This window comes from Paramisgurnus dabryanus, chromosome 21, assembly GCF_030506205.2.
Source record: "Paramisgurnus dabryanus chromosome 21, PD_genome_1.1, whole genome shotgun sequence".
Taxonomy (NCBI): Eukaryota; Metazoa; Chordata; class Actinopteri; order Cypriniformes; family Cobitidae; genus Paramisgurnus; species Paramisgurnus dabryanus.
Genome location: NC_133357.1, coordinates 20380112 through 20400928, shown reverse-complemented (window position 1 = coordinate 20400928; position 20817 = coordinate 20380112). Strand labels below are relative to the sequence as shown.

Genomic DNA, 20817 nt, shown 5'->3' with positions numbered 1-20817 from the left:
ATTATACTATACTATAACAATTTTTTCAGAATCTTTGAGATTGTTAATTATTTTGTTTTGATAAAAGTTGACTTAATATACTTAATAATAAATGTTACAAATGTGACCCTGCCTATAAAAACGCAGCTAAAGTAAATTTTTTGTGAGTTACTGTCAACATGAAATTATAATACATCAATGACAGGTACAAATATGCATCTTTGAGGTCAAATATGCACTCTTTGGTACCAATCGGTACTAATATGTGCCTCTAAGGTGTAGTGCCCTAGTGAAAGGTAGGGACCATTTTTGACCTTCATTTAACAGTGTATTTAGATGACATGAGAGATTAACAGACTGTGTAACATATGGGGGATTTTCGCGAAATTAGACTTATGAGGTGTCATGAAACATTTTGATAAAAAAAGTAAATGCAAAGTAAAAGTTTCAAAATAAGAAGCATACAGTTACAAACATCTCTTCATGTACTATTTTGCAACATGATTTCAAATGATATCATACAAACAATTTTGTTGTTTTTCCACATGTAAGGGAAAAATTTTCATTACCGCAACGTGTCCATGACTGGATTTGGGTTCTTTAACATGGAAAATTTATAATTAAAAAAACCTAAAAAATAAAAAGCTTCAGTGCATGTTATACTATAAACATTTACAGTAAAGAAACATGTGGTATTTGGTGATCATTGGTAAATGTAGAGACATAATAAGGAATATAAATGTGTCCAAGACCAATTTTCTCATCCTCCGCAACAATTTTCAATCATTGTTCAAGCCTTCAAGGAACTAACATTTTCAAAAAAAAAAAAAAAAAAATTTGTTGGAAGGGACATAATTGACTGTGACACTCAAGATGGCTACCAGGTAAGCAGTTCTTATTTTTTCTCTCCAGATAAAAGTTGAAATTTTGTTTGTCACAGTACCTAGACAACTTTTTAGTTCTCATTACCAAAACATGAGTTTGTGAATGCATATATGTAACGTAATATCATGTTGCGGTAATGATAATTTTTGATAATGATAATCTAAAAAATTTAAATAATTCTATAGGAAACATTTTTTAAATCCTCTAAAATAATACTAAGTTCACACCTTAATCGTATATATATATAAAAAATGGCTTCAAGGGCTTTTTAAAAATTCTGATGCTGGACACCTCTTAATCTGGATTTCGTGAGAATCACCCATATGTGGCAATTTTCTATATTAAAGAAAGGGGACATATCGTGAAAATCAGATTTTTTCCATGTTTAAGTGCTATAATTGTGTCCTCATTGCTTCTATCAACCCAGAAAATGTGAAAAAGATCAACCCAGTAACTTAGTTTTGCTAAAACATTCTCTGCAAGCATATGGAAAAATAGTTCATTGAAATTCGGCTCCCCTTGTGATGTCAGAAGGGGATAATACCGCCCCTTAATCATTTAGTGCATAGATCAGCCCAAAACGTCAAATGTTTTGCTCCCACCTACAAAGTGGCAATTTTAGCATGTTACAATAAATTATCTATATTATATTTTGAGCTACATGCATATAACATGCATACTCCAAAGAGTCACCAAAGATTTATTTAACATCTTAAAAAAGTCTTGTGAAATGTCCCCTTTAAGTAAAAGTCTAAACAGTTTAAAAAGGTGAACGCAAAAACGACAATATAATCTGTAATTTGTCATTTACATGCAGTTTGACACAATGTCTGGTATTGACAGATTAATGCAGGGCAGCAGTCTTGCACTGATAAACCGAGTGAAATAAATCACATCACACACGCTTAGTTTTCATGTCAATCAGCACATTTCCAACACACAAAAGTCCAAAGGCTGCCAAACGCCTGTATGTCTCTCTAAATAGTGAATGTATGACAGGAACAGGGCATGATCCAGCGAGCCTGCCGGGCTGGCTTAACCCAGTCCAGTTATAATTAGAGATGACCTCAGCAGGGTGATGAAGACAGGGTTTCCTGCTCGGGTGAGCGAGACCTGAGTTGGCCATTTCGGGGACTCCCCATCCCCCTCGAACTGGTTCCCTCATAGCTGAGGTGGGGTTTCCTCAGCTGTACATGCCATTCTGTTATCCTCACTTACATAAAGATGATTGATCTGCTTTATGTGCACATACTGGAGTGTAATTTTTGGATTTTTAGTAGGGTATTACGGGTCACAGTATTTGTTCTCTGAGGCAAAACTGGTGTAATCTTAAATTATTCTGACAAGATTATCACATAGTCAGAGCAATAAAATGTCCTATTTTTGACTCAGATTTTCATATTTTTGGGGTTAAAACTACATTCTTAAATCGAGTTTCTGTCATTTACACTGTAAGGCTGGTTCACACCAAGGACAATACATAAAACTATGTATACATATAGATATAATATAAAGATAAACGCCCCAACTATGATAACTAAACAGATCACTTTCAGAGCCAATTTTTTAGCTGATGAGTGACAAAACCTCAGAAATCCACATTATTTAAAATGCTAATTTAAAATGTAAATCTTAAGATCTTAATCATAACGTTATCATATGTTGAAGTGCATGCATTTGCATACAGATGAACTTGTACATGTATGCCCTTGGGTGCAAAATGCATTATTTGGTAATACAATTAAATTACTTACAAGGGTATGTGAACTTTAAATTGAATTATTTTTGTAAATGTAGCTATTTTTGTGTGTTGTGGAAAGATATGTTAATCATTGTTATGTGAAATAGCGGTTTATTTACTTGTAAAACATTTTAATGCAAAATTATTGAGTGCCCCTTTTAATTTGCCAATATAACTACCCTCATGAAAATTAACTATAGTTTAACTACAGTGAGTGACCATAAATGTAACCATTGTACATAGTACAGTTTACTACAGTTTATCAATCCACTATAGTTAATATTACAGAATATCATAGTATAAAGTGTAATAAATACTATATTATACTACATTATACTTTTATACAATTTACTACAGTAAATAATAAAGAATACATCAGTTTGCTATTTTAGCCTACAGAATAGCATACATTAACAAACTGTAGTTATTACTAACTATTATATGGCACAGCATACAATTTACTAATGATTACTAAACTATACTACAGTATTTTATTCATTTGGATAGACTTTTACTAACATTAAACCGTGGTTAATTTTCCTACGGTTATTTCAGATGCTTTACAATGACGCCCTCTACTGAATAATCCAGTAACACATTTAACGTTACTAAACTGAGGCCCCACACTGTCACAACAACACGCGGTATCTGCCACAATAATCTCTGTTCCCTTTTCGCAGAGTTTCAGATTGTTCGACACGATGTTTCACTAAAACACATGTATATCTTTAAAATAACAGCGAAAATTGATTTGCTTACCAGACTACAGTAGCTGCATCTTGCATCAAAGGTGTAGGGTTGATTCTAATGTGTTACCTCATCACATTGAAGGTTTCAGGTGTGTTGGACTATGTGGGTACATCTTATCATGACGTCAATGTACCGCGAGAGCAATACACAGATGTGATTTCGAGATTACTCTCATCGTTGCTCTCGCGGTACTTTGATGTCATATTGGGTCGGTCTGCGCAGTGCCGCCTGAAATCCAGCTCAGGGTGCGCTGCGAGGACCAAATGAACTACACTTCCCATAAACGCCGCTTCACAACAGTCCAGAGACCCGAGAAAAGCACCGGATTGCTCTCATACTGCCGCTAAAAGAGACACAGAGGCGCATTTTCCCACATAAATGGAGGCACGACCATTGGGCGCCATCAAACAGCCCTAAACCTTTAAACATGGTGAAGGACCAAGAAGTGGAGCGCATCGCTAAAAAGCTGGACAAAATGGTGCACAAGAAGAACACGGTAAGTGTGACCGATTTCCTGCAGCATCTGAAAAGCAGGTAACAGAGAATCACGGCACTCACAGTTATGGGGGAAATTTCCAGAAATGGATGCACGAGTCTGGTTTTACGAGCGTCGAGATTTGGTTATAAATCTCCCGTTTTCCAATTCATTACGGTCGCGTTAAAATTAAATGGTGAAAAACCTGAAACGTTATTTTTAGGCAAAATATACTTCAACTCTTTGAAAGCAGATACTTTAGTGATAACCTGCTGAAGGGCTTAAACTTATTGCCTAGTTTAAAATGGTAAATTTTGGAAACGTACTAACGCGAGGCCGATTAATATATTCCGCGCGCGTTTTATGTTTGTTCTTTATTAAATGAGCAGGAGATCCGGATACAGTGTTTGATTATCGCCTGTTGTTTCATCCTCATCCAGACGCCAACTGACTTCTTCAATGCACGCGTACATATGCGACCTTAACCCGCGTTTGTCTGTTTTGATGAGTTGGCAGCTGGTTGTTCTCCAAATTTCTCCAGCGCAAACAAAAGACAGATTTATACTTCACAGCAGCCAGTCGCTGTTTCGTATCCAAAACAGTACAATTAATTTATGTGCACATAGCCAATTAAGGATGCACCGATAGTTTTGTTTTTACAGATTTACTATTTATTGACATAGGTAATCAAATGCATACCTTGTAATGCACTATAAGTCGCTTTGGATACAAGCGTCGGCCAAAATGCTTAAATGAAATGAATTATAAATTATATTGTCCTATTCCTATATTTCTCACTCGCATACCGATGTTTTGCTCAAATATTATTTTTTTTAATTGGACATAAAAATGGGATAGTTCACCAAAAATAAAAAAGTCATAAATTCACCCTCACGTTGTTCCAAACCTGTATAAATTTCTGTATTCCAGAGGAATGAGTCACATTTGATTTATTATTATTAATAATATTATAACATAGATTGAAACCATATGTTGTTTTACTGGTCACTTGTCATCTTTTCCAATCCTTGTGATTTTACTTTCAGGATGGTGCCATTGATCTGCTCCGAGAGCTGAAGAACATGAAAATGTCTCTGGAGACCCTACAGGTAGCTTGGCTGGATGAGAAACCGTTTCTGTGGGCTGAACTTTGTTTTGTGTTGGATTACATAACCATCATCCACTCAAGGAATCTCAGACTGCTTTTGCTGTGGTTACTCTGCTTTGATTTCCACACATGAATCTGTTTCAAGACATACACATACACACTATAGCCTCTACACCGTAGGCTACGCATCAATATTCATTTATAATTCTGTGTCGTTGTTGACGTTGACGTCCAATTACACATGCAGACAAGAATTGATGCATTGTTTACATTTTTGGAGCGGTGCGCTTCAGGCTTCGCAGAGCTATGCTCAGTCGTACAGCGTAGCTACTAGTAATGCGCAGGTCAGGTTTTTTTACACAGGTCATTGAAATCCTTGAAAGTTTGTGAAGCGGGGGGGGGGGGGGGGGGGGGGATTCAAGACCCTGGGAAGTTTTTGAAAAAATACATACATAGATACAGGCCATTGAAAGTGCTTGAATCTATTTTATTCAAGAAGGTTTCTGGAAAATATCCATATTATTCCCTGTGTAGTGTAGGATAATATCATAATAATTCTAGACTTTTTAAGCACACGTGCTAAACTGTTCGTTTTAAATGCTTATATCTTCTGAATGTTGATTCATACCAAAATGTTTTTTTGCATAGTTGTGTTTGACACATGAAAACATCTCGGGTTACGTAAGTAAAGTTGTTACCTGAGAAGGGAACGAGACGCTGCGTCTCCTTTGCCATACTTCCTGCGTCCCTGTAAAGCCGTCGTTGGCAATATTTCAAATATCGATATACTTCCTGGCTCCCACGTCACCCTGTCTTTGCTGTTAAGCCTCACCATTGGTAGAATTTGATATACACCTCGATACGCACTTTCCCTTCGAGGCATCCCAAAAGTGTCAATGCAATGATGCAGCGCGAGTTTCATCGAAAGGAAACTGTAACAATGTATCTTTAAAGGTAACACAATGTAACCTTGCTCTTACTTGAAATGTGTCCCCACATTTAGTTCTTGAATTTGAGGGTATTGGACCTGGAATGTCCTTGAAAGGTCCTTGAATTTGAACCCTGTTTTCAGAGACTTTATTTCAGCCAAAAAGTGCTTGGAAACAGCCAATACGCTTATGAACCACAGAAACCAGCATGTTCATATTAATAACAAGATTAAAAACAAGCAGCGTTTGTAATATCAATTCACAAATTCCCGACCTTAATTTCCCGCGCACCTCGTATTTCATCTTCACTTTTATTTCTCCGGTTTTTTTGTTGTTGTGGCTGGCAGTGTGCGCTGCTAGGCGTTTTTTTGACGTGAGGCCAAAGTTTTGGGAAAATCGAGTTATGTTGCGCAAGTTATGTTGCTACATAATTTAACCTTATCAAAGAACCTAATAAAATATGAAAATATATATTCCCAAATACATACGTTGTTTTTATTTTGTTTTTTAATGACCCGCCCGGAATAAAGTGACTAAATGCTGCACAAAACGGCACTACACGAGAATAGCTGTAGCCGTGCGGGGATTATGTCGCTTGCCTCACACAGTGTGAAATGCCCATAAGAAGGTTTCGCGTGTTTTCAGACCAGTATTCAGCTATGCGTTGGTTCAGTTTGCTTTTACATGGCAACATTTGGGATTAGACCAAAACTGTACTGTAAGATCTGTCGGGTAATTTTGTACTTCTGTATTTAGTTGCAGTATTATTCCTCAATTTTTTTTTTTACACATTTGAAGCTTTTTTGTGCTATAGTCAAAGCATTGCAATCATAAGATGCTTTTTGCTTACGGCTGTTTTTGAGAAGGTGTTTAATTGCATTTTAATCTCTATACTATCTAAATTTGTACTTCGTCTTTGAACCTTTGCCGTCAGACAGTAATTTAGACTTCAATTAAGCTTTGCCAATGAGTTTTTATGGCAATCCATATTTTCACTATTATCCACCAGGTGGTGCTGTTACCCAACTTATTAAACACTGAAGCATCCTCTAAAGCCAAAAAAGCTAAAACTCTGTGTACGTTTTTGTTCGAAATTTTGTATTTTTGAAGAAACCTACCCATATTTGAGAGGTGATAAGCAGAGGGTCTGTTCTTTCATTTGATATACTGCATGTTTATATATTTAAAGAAAAATCTTTTCTGGAAGGCATTAAGCTTTTGTGAAAATCCCAAAAAATTCTGCCGCTGACCGGCAACTTTAAAAAAAAAGTTCTGGTGGGGAAAGAGTTCAATTATAGCCTCTAATTCAAAAGTGAAAGTAAATGCACATGGCTGCATGCGAATGTGTAAGCCCCTCTCACACGGTGATACCGGTATCACCAGGTTTTTCACACGCAGTAATTTAGACATTCGTCAAAACAGCAAAAATGAGTAAAATTGTGGTCTTTCTCTTGTATCAATTTGCTTCTCTCTTTACACTTCAGTCCACCCGGATTGGGATGTCAGTGAACGCGGTGCGGAAACAGAGCTCAGAAGAGGAGGTCCAGACTCTGGCCAAATCACTCATCAAGGCCTGGAAGAAACTGCTGGGTACTTTGGTTTCTGATTGTTTGTTATTTTGCCACGATGCCTTTAAATTCATATAAAGACCAGGTTAGGTGAATTGGAATTGCCCTTTCCCTGCGCGTGCATAGATTAACCAGTTTTCTGCATGAATATAGTCATAGATGCTGGAATTGTGTTAAGAATGAATAAATTAATTAATTAATAATTTGATGTTGAATTTCTATACGCCTTGTCTTTGGTGCAGATGGAGCTGAGGGTAAATCAGAGGAGAAGAAAAAAGTAGGATCTCCTCTCCAGTCGTCGTCTTCTAAAGACTCTCCTGGATCCAGTGACACCAGGTGTGTGGGATCCAACCATTGACATGCTTCAAAATCAGTGGTTAATGTTATAAAAAGTGTAGCCTGTTGTTACCCTTTGTTAATATTGTTGTGTAGTAACAAACCGGAGACGCCAAAAACTCCCACAACCCCTGTAACCCCCAAGTTTACCTCCTTCCCACCTACCCCTGTTACGACGGACAGCGTGCGGACTAAATGCAGAGAGCTGCTGGTGGCAGCCCTTCAGACAGACGGTAAGAGATGAACACGTTAACAGGAACACAACCACTGATCTGCATCAGCTACAGTAAATATAAGTTAATGATCAGAAGTACTAACTTGTGGTTTTTCGCAGGTGATTACCAAACTATTGGAGCAGACTGTGAACATCTGGCAGCTCAGATTGAAGATGATATCCTTTTTTGTTACTTAAAGGCCACCTGATATGTATTTTTGTAAAAATGTAACATTAGTTATAGGTGTACCCAAAATGTGCCTGTGAAGTTTAAGGTCCAAATACCCTATAGATAATTTATTATACCATGTTGAAAAGGCCTGTTTTTGGAGGTGCCGTTTTGTGTGTGTGTCTCTTTAAATGCAAATGAGCTGCTGCTTCCCTTTTTGAAAAAATTCTGGAAGGCATTAAACCTTTGTGAAAATCATAAAAAGTTCTGGCGCTGGCTGGCAACTTAAAAAAAAAAACCTCTGGTGGGGAAGAGTTAAATAATTGCATCTCATTCTGAAGTGAAAGTAAAAATGCACATGGCTGCATGCATTTATAAGCCCCTCCCACCCAGTAATACCGGTATCACCAGGTTTGTCACACACTGATTGAAATTGCTAAAAGATCTGTCACCGCAACATCTATTAAACAACATATAAAAGTCAATTACTCCTCCTAGGTGACCTTTGAATCGTTTTTTGACGCTGAACTAAACCAAACACTGTCCAATGCTCTGAATACCTTTGCCCATCCATTTCGGAGATGCTTTGATCCAAAGTGATTTTTTTATCAGAATGTGCCCTGCTATTACAATGCTTGTATCGGTTGAGCTACAGGTGCAAATGCGGTGCAAAAGTTTGCATATGTATTTTCTCTCAATGTTTAAAGGAAATGTGATTGTGGGATGTTTAAAGTCAACACTGTGCTTCCTTGACCTCATGATTCACCTATCTACCAGGAGTTTAAATCCACTGACATAAAATATAAGACCAGATTGAGGAGTCGCATCTCCAACCTCAAGGACCAAAAAAACCCGGATTTACGCCGGAACGTTCTGTGTGGCAACATCGCAGCTGACCGGATCGCCAGCATGACTGCAGAAGTATGTGTATGATTGGCACCTTTCTGTTTACTTTTTTCTTTAATTTTTTGGAATATAACATGGTCAGTTTATAACAGTCTAAGATTTGATTTGAGATTACAGTAGCTGCTTTTCAGAATTTGAGATAATCTGGTGTTTTTTTTTCTACAGGAGATGGCAAGTGCAGAGCTGAAAGAGATCAGGAAAGCGCTGACCAAGGAGTCCATTCGAGAGCACCAGCTTTCCAAAGTGGGCGGCACAGAGACTGATATGTTTGTCTGCGGCAAGTGCAAGGGAAAGAACTGCACTTACACTCAGGTATGATGCTACAACATCTCACCAGCTCGTAGGACCGTTTCACATCACATTACGAAAGTGTTTACGCTGCAGTTCACCTGAAACACAAATAGATCTACGTCGTTGTAGCTACCATGCTCTGAATAAACTTGCCTGCTTGCACTATTATTTCACCTGTCTTAAATGTGAATGGAAGTTTGTAAATAGGCTTAAATTTCATTGACGCATGAAATTCGCTGGAATGTTGTGCATAACGTACAATCTCTCTGCAGGTCCAGACACGCAGCGCTGATGAACCCATGACCACCTTCGTGCTGTGCAACGAGTGTGGAAACCGGTGGAAGGTATGAATACTTTTATACACACCCTAGCAGTGCGAAAGACATCGCCTTGAGTAATGTGTGTTGCAGAATGAACATAGAAGCATATGCTACAATGTAGCCACATGGTGGCAGTATATACTCACTGTAGCTCAGGTCCCTCCGACCCTGCTCCTGGGGAGCTACCATCCAGCAGACTTTAGTTCCACCTATTATAGCAACATTACACACTTACTAGGGTTTAAAAAATGGGGTCAGAAAGAATGTGACCTTTAAACATAACAGTAACAGTAGGAATTTAGTTAGATATTAGCAATCTTAAAAATGTATATTATGCAATTTTTGAATACTACACATATTTTTTTGTCTTCTTTTGTTTCCCTCAGTTTTGTTAAGACTAAAGGACCAAGATTCTTCATATGAAGAGATGATCTAAAAGTCAATAGTGTAAGAAAATACTTTTCTTTTGAGAAAAAAAAATGGATGTCTTTTTTATACATTTCGTTTTCATAGCTTTGTAATATATAATGTGAGTGTTGCTACTTAAAAAGCACTTTCTGTATTTCTTTTTTTTTACCGGTGTAATATCATTACCATTACGCACTGCCGATAACATAGACCTAGTAAGTCAGCTGGCTTGATGACTTTTGCTTTCTGCCTTTGGTATAGCGTTTGTGCCTTTCTGCTCTATGAGTACCAAGTAATTGCTCAAAGATTTTGTACATATTCATACTAATGTTTTTTTTTTTTTTTTTTGGATTGTGTGCTTTTCATATATGTACATGCAATTTATGCATTTCATAGATGATTTATTTAACCAAATCGTGATGGGTTGGTTGTGTTTCAAGAGTTTAGAAAGTCATAAGGGATGAGCAGCTAGTATTTGAAGAAAGCGTAAGCTTTGTCCTCTATACGGCTGGACGTTGAGCAAATTAGAATGGTACATGATTGAGAATTCATATGTATTATATGAAGAAGTCAACTGTTTTGTCACAGTAAATTTGGCTAAAATAGTTTGTGGTTTGAGTGATTTTTCTTTATGAAATCGATAGATTGTAGTTCCTATGGAGGACCACAAGAGTCATGCAAAATGTAATAAAGAACTTCAATATTTAATAACTACCTGGACAATAAAAATAGCAATTAATAGATTTGTTTAAAAATTCATTAATTAATCTATAAATAAATAGACAAAGTTATAAAAAAACATTATGTAAGATTTTATTAGGCAATAAAAAGTGAGATTATAAAAATAACGTAGAAATGAAATATTAATCCATTAATAAATAGTTCAAATTAATATAACAATTTATAAAAACATAAAAAAATACTCAATAAGTTCATCATTTTAAATTGCATTTATAAATTCTTAATTAAATAATGGAATTTCAAAATGTATTTCAAAAAGCGATTTAAAAAGAGAAATAAATAACTGGATTTATAAATTGAATTACAAATACAGGTTTAAATTAGGCATTTAAAAGGGCATTTCCGTTTAACTTTTCTGTTTTCATTTTCCCAATGATTCTCCTTATTCTTTTCGCAATTGGATTTGCTTTTCGTTTTAGCCTCTCTATTTAGCTTTTCCGTGACTCTTTGGGTCCTTGCAAATTGTCAAATGAGAAATGCAAATTAGCTATGGCCAGGAGGATGTAACAAGCTCGCTGATTGGCTCTGATTGTACGTCATGCGCAGATTTATAGATCTCAGATGAGGACCCAAAGAGTCACGGAAAAGCTAAATAGAGAGGCTAAAACGAAAAGCAAATCGAATAGCGAAAAGAATAAGAAGAACCATCGGGAAATGAAAACAGAAATGTTGAACAGAAATGCCCTTTTAAATGCCTAATTTAAACCTGTATTTGTAATTCAATTTATAAATCCAGTTATTTATTTCTCTTTTTAAATCGCTTTTTGAAATACAATTTGAAATTCCATTATTTAATTAAGAATTTATAAATGCAATTTAAAATGATGAACTTATTGAGTATTTTATGTTGTTTTTATAAATTGTTATATTAATTTGAATTATTTATTAATGGATTAATATTTCATTTCTATGTTATTTTTATAATCTCATTTTTTATTGCCTAATAAAATGTTACATAATGATTTTTTTTGTAACTTTGTCTATTTATTTATAGATTAATTAATGAATTTTTAAACAAATCTATTAATTGCTATTTTTATTGCCCAGGTAGTTATTAAAAATTGAAGTTCTTTATTACATTTTGCATGACTCTTGTGGTCCTCCATAGTTCCAACAGAATTTGCAAGCAATCAACCATATGCCCTAACACAAAACCTTTTACAAAGCACCCAAAAATTAAAATGCAGTTAGCATGTTGTTCTAAACCCAAAGGCATTTTGTTTTTCTGTGGAGCATAATTTGGAATTTTTGGGTTCCATGGAAGAAATCTCATACGGTTTTGGAATGACAGGAGGATGAGTGTCATATTCCTTTTGAATAGTCATAACATTAACCCTTCATTTATGCTGTTTTGCATTCTTTCCACTAGAGGGAGTAATAAACCAATACCCGCTTGTGTTTTTCAACCAAGGGCCTCAAGATATGGACAGTTCACCCAAAAATAAAACTTCTGTTATCATTTACTGACCCTCATGTTCTTACAAACCTGTATAAATTTCATTGTTCTGATTAACATAAATGAAGATATTTTGAGAAATGTTTGTAACCAAACCATTCATGTCCTCATTCACTTCCATAGTAGGAAAAACGAATACTATGAAAGTAAATGGGGTCCACGTATGGTTTGGTTACAAACATTTCTTAAAAAATACCTTCATTTGGTTTCATCAGAATAAAGAAATTTATACAGGTTTGTAACAACATGATGGTCAGTAAATGATGACAGAAATATCATTTTTGGGTGAACTATCCCTTTAACAACATTGTATTTGATCCCTCAATCCCTTTCAATTTGAACACTTTCCTAACTGTTGACATCCTGGATGTTTCTCTGTAGCTTAACTTAATCAAATCTGGAAATACATGACCTTTTGTGACTTGGATATAAGTCACAGATGATGTTTCTGGCTATAGTATTAAGTAGTAATTGGAGCCGTGACAAAACATTTTAATTATGTTGACCAAAAATAAATTCTGTCAGATCTGTTTTTGGATCAAAGCGATGGCTGAAGGTGCTTTTTGAGCTCTTAAACACCACCCGTTAGTTGAGTACCACCCAATCGTCAAGGGCTTAAAACCTATGATGGATTAAAAGAATAAGGTGGAAATCTTTCAAACAACCGTCTTCATTGTGTCTCCGCACAAAGTACAAAATAGCCTCCAGTCCTGAAGGAATTAAAGGGTCACTAAGCAAGCGTCCTGTGCTGGTGAATTTAAATGAGTTACTGCTGTTTAAAAACGTTTAGGGTTTTATTCAGAGAATAAACTACTAAACCAAGAGCTTTAGGTAAAAACGCGGTGCAGGGGATCTGTAACATATTTTTTTTCCAATTAAGCTGGTTTTGGTAAAGATTTGAAGAAACACACACACACGTCAAATAGTGTACACTATCTGAAAAAAAAAGGGTTAATAAATGACTCTAGATGTCACTAGGGTGGTACCCTCGTGATCATCAATAACTACATCCATGCTTGCACCCTCAGAAATGAAGATACTAAAGTTGTCACTGGGACGGCACCTTTTAAAAAAGTCCTAGTATGTACCATTCATGTACTTTTTGAAAAGTTACCGCCCCAAGGGACAACTTTTGTATCTTCATTATTTCTTGAGAGTGCGCAGATAGCTTTTCTCCGTATTATGAGCCCAAGTTTATTGGTCTATTAAAGGCTGTGTTTTCTCCTTTATGATGTAACTGATCTCTTTTATTTTGACATTCCTGTTTCCCAGAGTTAATAATCTCTGTCAAGGCCTTATCGCCGGACACATCTTCCACACAATTCTTGTTGGAATGTCAATGTTAACTGAGACTCATGTTTGACTACAGGAATGTTTGTGGAATTGAAGGAGGAGGAGAGAAATTCTGTATTGGTATTTCCGTCTCGCATTTAAGCCATTTGTTTTTTCCTTCATACATTTAAAGTTTATGCAACACAGATGTTCAAATGGTGCCTGTCAGATGCTGAAACATGCAAAAAAGTTGCTTCAGTCGTTTTTGTTAATGGTCACTAGCATGCTTAAAAATGCTTGGTTGTTTCAACCAATGGTTGGGTAAAAAATGACCAGACCCAAATTAACAAGGAAAATGTCCAACAGTTGGATTTGTCCTTTTTTTTATCTAATCATAGGTTGAAACACTGTTAGAAAAAAGGCACAAAACTGTACACTTAAAGGTTCATCTTTGTACCTTAGGTATACAACACATTGGTATGTTGTACCTTTTGGGTTTAAGCGTTAACGCTTCCCATTCACTTTTAATGGGTGACGTCATGCGTTGCCGAACTGAATTGTGGATCCGTCGGTGCTACGCCAGTGCCGTTGCTCATGGCAGAAGTTGAACATTTCTCAACTTTTTAAGTTGCAACGCGTGCGTCAGCCAATCAGATTGCCTTATGCAAATAACCTAGGCAGAGCCAGCCAATTACATTTATGGAAGACTGGAGCATAGGTTGCGGCTACTGTGATTGGCTGTTGGCCATGCTTCAGACAAGCCTTCCGTCAAGCGTTAAAGGCGTTCTAAGCGAATCTGCGAGACGTTAGTTTTTGTTGACGTTTGAATTGTTTTCAAACAGACAGCGCATAGCTAACTCCTCCTTTCCGTGCTTTCATGAATGCGTCCAACCCCCACCCCCAAATCCTTCTTGTCGTTTATTGGTTAGAATACTTTGTTATTGTGTTGTTATTGCCGTTTGTGAAGTCTGGGCTGTCTACAGAGATCGCGTTTTTTTACAGTTTGATCAGCGGACAGGCAGCAAGCAGATAGTGAGGAGATGTTTGCTGTATGTAACAAAAAACGTTTTATGGTCTAAAACGCGTCAATTCGCTTAGAGCACCTTTAACGCTTTCGCCCCGTGTGAATGTACCGTTAGGGGTACAGAACATTTAACTGTTCCTTTAAAGGTACACAATAGGTCCCAAAGGTACAGTAATGTACCCAAAAAGTCCCAAAACATTGTTTTATGTTTAGTATACGTGCAACGGTACAAAACTGAACCTTAGTTTAACAACCCAGTGACAGAAAATGTACAGTTTTGTACCTTTTACTAACTGTGTAGGGAAAGCATCATGTTTGTTTTGGCAATATGATACCATTTCCACACATGCCTTCAATGGCAATGAGAACGATAAAGCCTGAGAAATCCCTCTGCGTTTTAAGCTTATCCTGCTTTTAAATTATTCGCTTGTCACATTGGCTTAAATAGAAAGTCAGGCCTGAAAGGTTTGTCAACTGAATGCTTCATTAAAATGATCACAGTAAGCCTTTGGTAGGCCCGTATGAAATGAGTCCTGCTAATGTGACATTCATGACAGAGATGAAATTGGAGAAAGATGATTCCCAATTTCGTATTTAAAATAGTTATTTTTAAAACGAAGAGCTGCATCTCAGACAGTTTCCTAAAAGTTAAACCAGAAGGGAGTCGTGTTTAGATGAAAGCTATTTGGGACACAGTTGATCATATTACCATCTTAGGTTATAACATTTGGAGCCATTCACCAAAGTCATTTTAAACCCTGGTCTAATCATGTTAAATAGTTTCTGTTCACTATTTCGAGTAGATTTTTTTTTAACCCTATGTCTGTATTTTTATTTTCAAGGTTAATAAGATGTATCATTGTTTGTAATGATGATAAAAGGCACAATACATAATTTTCCATCGTAAAAGTCATAGTAAATTTCTTGGAAAACTCCAAATGAATAATAACACAAATGTCTTTATTGTTATTATAGTCATATCTTCTTTAAAAAAAAAAAACATTCAAAAAATCTGCAACCAAGTCAAAGTTTATGCAATTTTTCTCTGAATACTGGTAATGAGCTGGCCTGGGTTAACAGGGGACCGCAAGTCCAACCACAACCTGAAGAGGGCACCCCGTCGTGGCACCCAAGTGTCGAGCAGAGGTTACGCAGTAATGGCAACCGAATCTGAGAAACAAAAAATGGTCCATAAATCTATAAACATACTCTTTAAAACATAGCTTGATTTATTTTAATACAAAATAGAATGCTAATGTCAATAAATAAGTGTCCATAGAAGTCCATCGGTCAGGGACCGATCTCACTGCTGTACTGTACGTCTCGTAACACTACGAGAGAGTTTCACAGAGCAGCTGGAGAGAATGCAAGTGAATAAATGTGGGACGGTAAATGTGCGTAAGTGAAATTGAGGCTGGCATGTGAGATGTGCATCTACAAGTCTTAAAACACCAAAAAGAGTTAACTTAACATGTAATGCAGATCATTGTATGGGAACACGCATCAGTCATCGATACAGACTCGCATTCACGTCCATAGTTTGAGACTGTAAGAAGGCTAGATTAATTTGGCACCTTAAAGAAATCCATGTAAACATAAGCAGCTCTAGGTCACAATCTCTCTAATCAAATACATATTTGTATCTTTCCTTTCCAGCCATGTTCACTTGAAAGACATGATGACTATAATGTAACCTAGTCTACGGGAACACTGTGTACACCGCAAGGTAGTGATGCAAAATGTTAAAACACACTTATTGTAATGAACAAAGTGGTTCACGCTGTAAATGACGGTTTCAGCTGAATTGGTATTGTGTTTGCAGCACAAAAAACAAGAGTTCGATTTCTGGGTAAACCTAATAAGAAAATTTATAAAAGTGTGTGCCAAGTGCATAAATGTGACGTTTTCATGTTTTAAACGATTTAATGTTTTGTTTTATGAATGTTTTGCATGCTTAAAGCATTTGCAGTTTTGTTAATTATCTGGAACGTTTAAATTGTTTGTAAAGTGCTGCGTCCACACTGTCAGCGATAAAAGAATCAAGCTTTTTTAGTGTTCGAAGTAAGTTTGCGATTTTGAGGCATTGTGAGCGACTTAATCTGCAAAAAAAAGTGCACACTGTTAAGCTGCATTCTGACTAGCCGTAGCTGAGCAATGCAATCGGGTGATTCTCGCGAAATTAGACTTATGGTGTCGTGAAACATTTTGATAATAAACATAAATGCTATCAAAATAAGAAGCATACAGTTACAAACATCTCATCATGTACTATTTGCACGTGATTTCAAATGACATCATATAAACCAATTTTGTTGTGTTTTCCACATTTAAGGGGAAAATTTTCATTACCGCAACGTGTCCATGACTGGATTTGGGTTCTTTTACATGGAAATATTTATAATAAAAAAAATCGAAAAAATAAAAAGCTTTAGTGCACGTACCGTAAAGAAACGTGGTATTTGGTGATCATTAGTAAATGTAGAGACAATAACAAGGAATATAAATGTGTCAATTTTCTCATCCTCCGCAACAATTTTCAATTATTGTTTAAGCCCTCAAGGAACTAACATTTAAAAAAAAAAAAATTGTTGGAAGGGACATAATTGACTGTGACACTCAAGATGGCTACCAGGTAAGCAGTTCTTATTTTTTCTCTACAGATAAAAGTTTAAATTTTGTTCGTCATAGTACCTACAACTTTTTAGTTCTCATTACCGAAACACAAGTTTGTATATGCATATATTTAATGTAATATCATGTTGCGGTAATGATAATTTTTGATAATGATAATCTAAAAAAAATGTAAATAATTCTATAGGAAGTATATTTTTTAAATCCTCTAAAGACAATGGTTATATGAAGTTCAGACCTTAATCTTATTTGTGCAAAAAAAAATTGGCTTCAAGGGCTTTTTACAAATTCTGATGCTGGACACCATCTAAATCTGGATTTCGTGAGAATCACCCAATCTTATTTCAATGAAAGCTCTGCGACACGAGCGACAGTGACCGTTGACCTTTAGCGACTAGCAATGGCAAAGCGACACAATAAAATTTTTGCAGTAGAAGCTTGGTTACTTCCAGCGACATGAGCAATGTTGACAGAAAGTGGGCGTGTCCACTGGTGACAAAAAATGAGAGGTTTTACATTATGCAAATGAGTAGCGGCTTTCAGGAGTGTTAACCAATAGGAGTGAAGTCGATGGAGTAGTGTCTTCCATCTCTTGACGCTGCAGTGACTTTACAACTATTACTAGGACAACCAGAATACACCTCCTATGACTACATGGATGGGGGCGACACACAGCAAAAAAGTCGCTAGCGGTGTGAACGCAACTGGTAAGCATATGACACCAATTGAAGTGCAGATAGCGGAGCTTCTAATAAATTTGGATTGTGTTGTTGTACAGTACTGTGATTAAAAACTGAAGTGTGTGGTTTTTGTGGCACTAACATCAATTATTTAATTTTATGGGAGCGAAAAAAATGTGTTTTAACATCGAATGCAACACACGATTCAGCTTTAATTTGCTTTCAGTCTCATCGCAAAGTGCACATCATGTGACATGCTGAGAGGTTCACCAGCACATTTCTCTCTCTCTCTCCCATTGTCTTGTATGATATTTCACATTAAATCTCTCACACACACATACACTCAAAAATCCATCGGGCTTAAGTTAGACTGGTCACATCATGTTGGACAACAAGAGCAATGCTAAATATATACTCGTATACACACTTATATTACACACCTATAATCAAAAATGTACATCTTCATGCACAACTGATGAAACGTAAAGAAAAATATAAAGGCATCAGTTGTTTTTTGGTACTACAGTACATGATGTTCCTCTAAATTGTGTTTGGCAACACTGCCAAATCGTGAAATCGTATAAATTCTCACTTTTCATTTAATTCGCTTAAATGAATATAGTTTGTATATCTCACTGTAAGTATATATTTACAATCCTGAACGTACCAGGATGTACCAGGTGTGGATGATTTGATCTATTTCAATGTGAAATGAGAGTTCTGACGTTGTTTGAGAATTGTCTCAAGCACTGGTCTCTGATCAGTTTAGACTGCTTAAACCACCACTACATAAGGATCGATGCTTAGGTGAGAAAAACTCCAGTGGACGTGGACACGAGATTCAACACGCATACAAATCACAAATCAATATTCTGATCAGTGCTTTAAAATCCACATTGGATTTGTATAATTGTGGTAACCAGTGGCACAGTACTGGATGGTTTTAGATTCACATTATGAAATGCTTAAACATTTGATGTGTATAGTATACATGCAGACTGTTGTATTAACTGTTTACCATCATGTCTAAAGCCAGTGAGTTTTTTTTTTAATTCCTGTAACACAAAATTTTTTAATCCTTTTGTTTTCTATAATGTTTTTTTTTGTAACAGTGGTCGTGCTTTTCATGTGAAAAATTACTTCTGTGTTTTGTATTTCTGCTTCTTTTTTTTGTTACAGACCATTTACGAAAAACAAGTGCACTATGACAAATAAATAGCCGTCAACTTGACGCCTAGGTTAACTTTAGACCCGAAACTCGAATTTGGTTACATGTCATTTTTGCCTAAATAGCTTGTAGATATATGATATTCCATCATGAAAGCAAAGTCAACAGTGATTACATTTATTTGATCTTATTTATTTTGAGGCTACGGTTAGACGCCTATTACATTTTCACTTACAGACAAAATGTTGCCTCGTTTTAGCCCAGACATCTGCTGGACTGCTATTCGACACCTTTTAAAAGTAAAACTGCTTTATAGGATTCTCTTGTGTTACGTGAAATTTGATTACTCTTTTAAAAGCCTGCAAGCATCATCACAACACACGAGAGTGATGAGTGAGTTGTTGTTTTTGTGAATTACTGGGTATTTATCTTAAAGGGACACTTGAAAATAGTCCCCTGCTATTGAAAGTAGCCAAGGGGACTATTTTCAGGCAGTGCGTAATATCACAGACGAGTCAAGTTTTAAATAGGAAAAATATTGAAACTCTTTGGTTATTTTTAGCGCAATGCTAATGGTCTAATCAGATTCAATGGATTATGCTAAGCTATGCTAAAAGTGGTAGCACCAGATCAGATGAATGGATTCCAAAACGATAAAACTCAAAAGTTTAACTCTAGGGGAGCAGGAAAATTTGCCTATTTTCAAAAAAGTGGAGTGTCCCTTTAACATAAAACCAGTTTGCGATATCTCAGATTCTCTGTTCTTTAAAGTTAACACGAAACCGTGTTCGCAACCTGTGACATGTTTCTGATTTAATACAAGCAATGGGAATAAATGAGGGGGTGTGACTTGATTTTATCCATTGATTGGCTTGTATAAACCACTCCCCTCTTAAATTAAAATAACTTTTGGCTATTGGTAAGGATTAACCAGAAGGTCATAGGTAGGGTGGCCATTCGTGCCAGTTCCGCCGGACACGTCCCGAACATGTTTTCGGGTTTCGTTCTCCGGAAGTCACGTCCGTCGACCGTATACGTCATCAAGGTTTAATATTTTGGGTTTAATTTCAGAAAAACAACCGTTACATGTCAAGGTAAGAATGAAACTACAATGATTGTATGTCTTAAAAGAAATAAATCTTAAATTTCTAATGTATTTTAACTGAAATGTGATGATGTATGCGGTCGAGCAATGCGACTTCCGGAGAACGAACCCGAAAACATGTTCGGGACGTGTCCGGCGGAACTGGCATGAATGGCCACCCTAGTCATAGGTGCCTACATCTAAAAAAAAAAAATGGTGCTAAATTGCACTAAAAGTAATTCCCTAGCTCATAATCATAGGCGAACCACTATGATTATGGTTTGACACATGTGCTATAGTGCATATATTTACTACACTTAGCACCAATATTTTTACATAAAAAATTGATTTCTTCTTCAGAATGAATTGAACTGCTAAATCTAGCAGAACAAGTCCAGCAAGGTGGATTTATGGTTTTATGGATGTTACAAAGAAAAGAAATTTAGATCTTTACATTGACTGTAAAATGGTCATTTTTGAATGAAGAGCAGGGAAGAACAGATAAGTATCTTGAAACAAAAGTGAAACTGAGAGCAATGGGTCTCTAATGCACTTAAGTGCAGTACCTCAAATTACCTACAGGGGTTGCCAGAGAAACTCTCTCACACACACACACACACACACACACATACAGTGAGGGAAGAGACAGATACCGCTCTGTTGAGCACTCAGGACTACGAGC

The 20817-nt window shown here is 36.3% G+C and overlaps 1 protein-coding gene across 1 annotated transcript; it reads left to right on the top strand.

The window, feature by feature from the left end:
• Positions 1 to 3621: 3621 nt before the first annotated feature.
• tcea2 (transcription elongation factor A (SII), 2) lies at positions 3622 to 10684 on the top strand. Its single transcript, XM_065286190.2, has 10 exons — positions 3622 to 3851; positions 4877 to 4939; positions 7352 to 7457; positions 7678 to 7771; positions 7868 to 8004; positions 8106 to 8162; positions 8921 to 9075; positions 9226 to 9372; positions 9624 to 9695; positions 10058 to 10684. The coding sequence occupies exons 1-10, from the start codon at positions 3783 to 3785 to the stop codon at positions 10064 to 10066; spliced, it is 909 nt and encodes a 302-aa protein (XP_065142262.1). The 5' UTR covers positions 3622 to 3782; the 3' UTR covers positions 10067 to 10684.
• The last annotated feature ends 10133 nt before the right edge of the window (positions 10685 to 20817 follow it).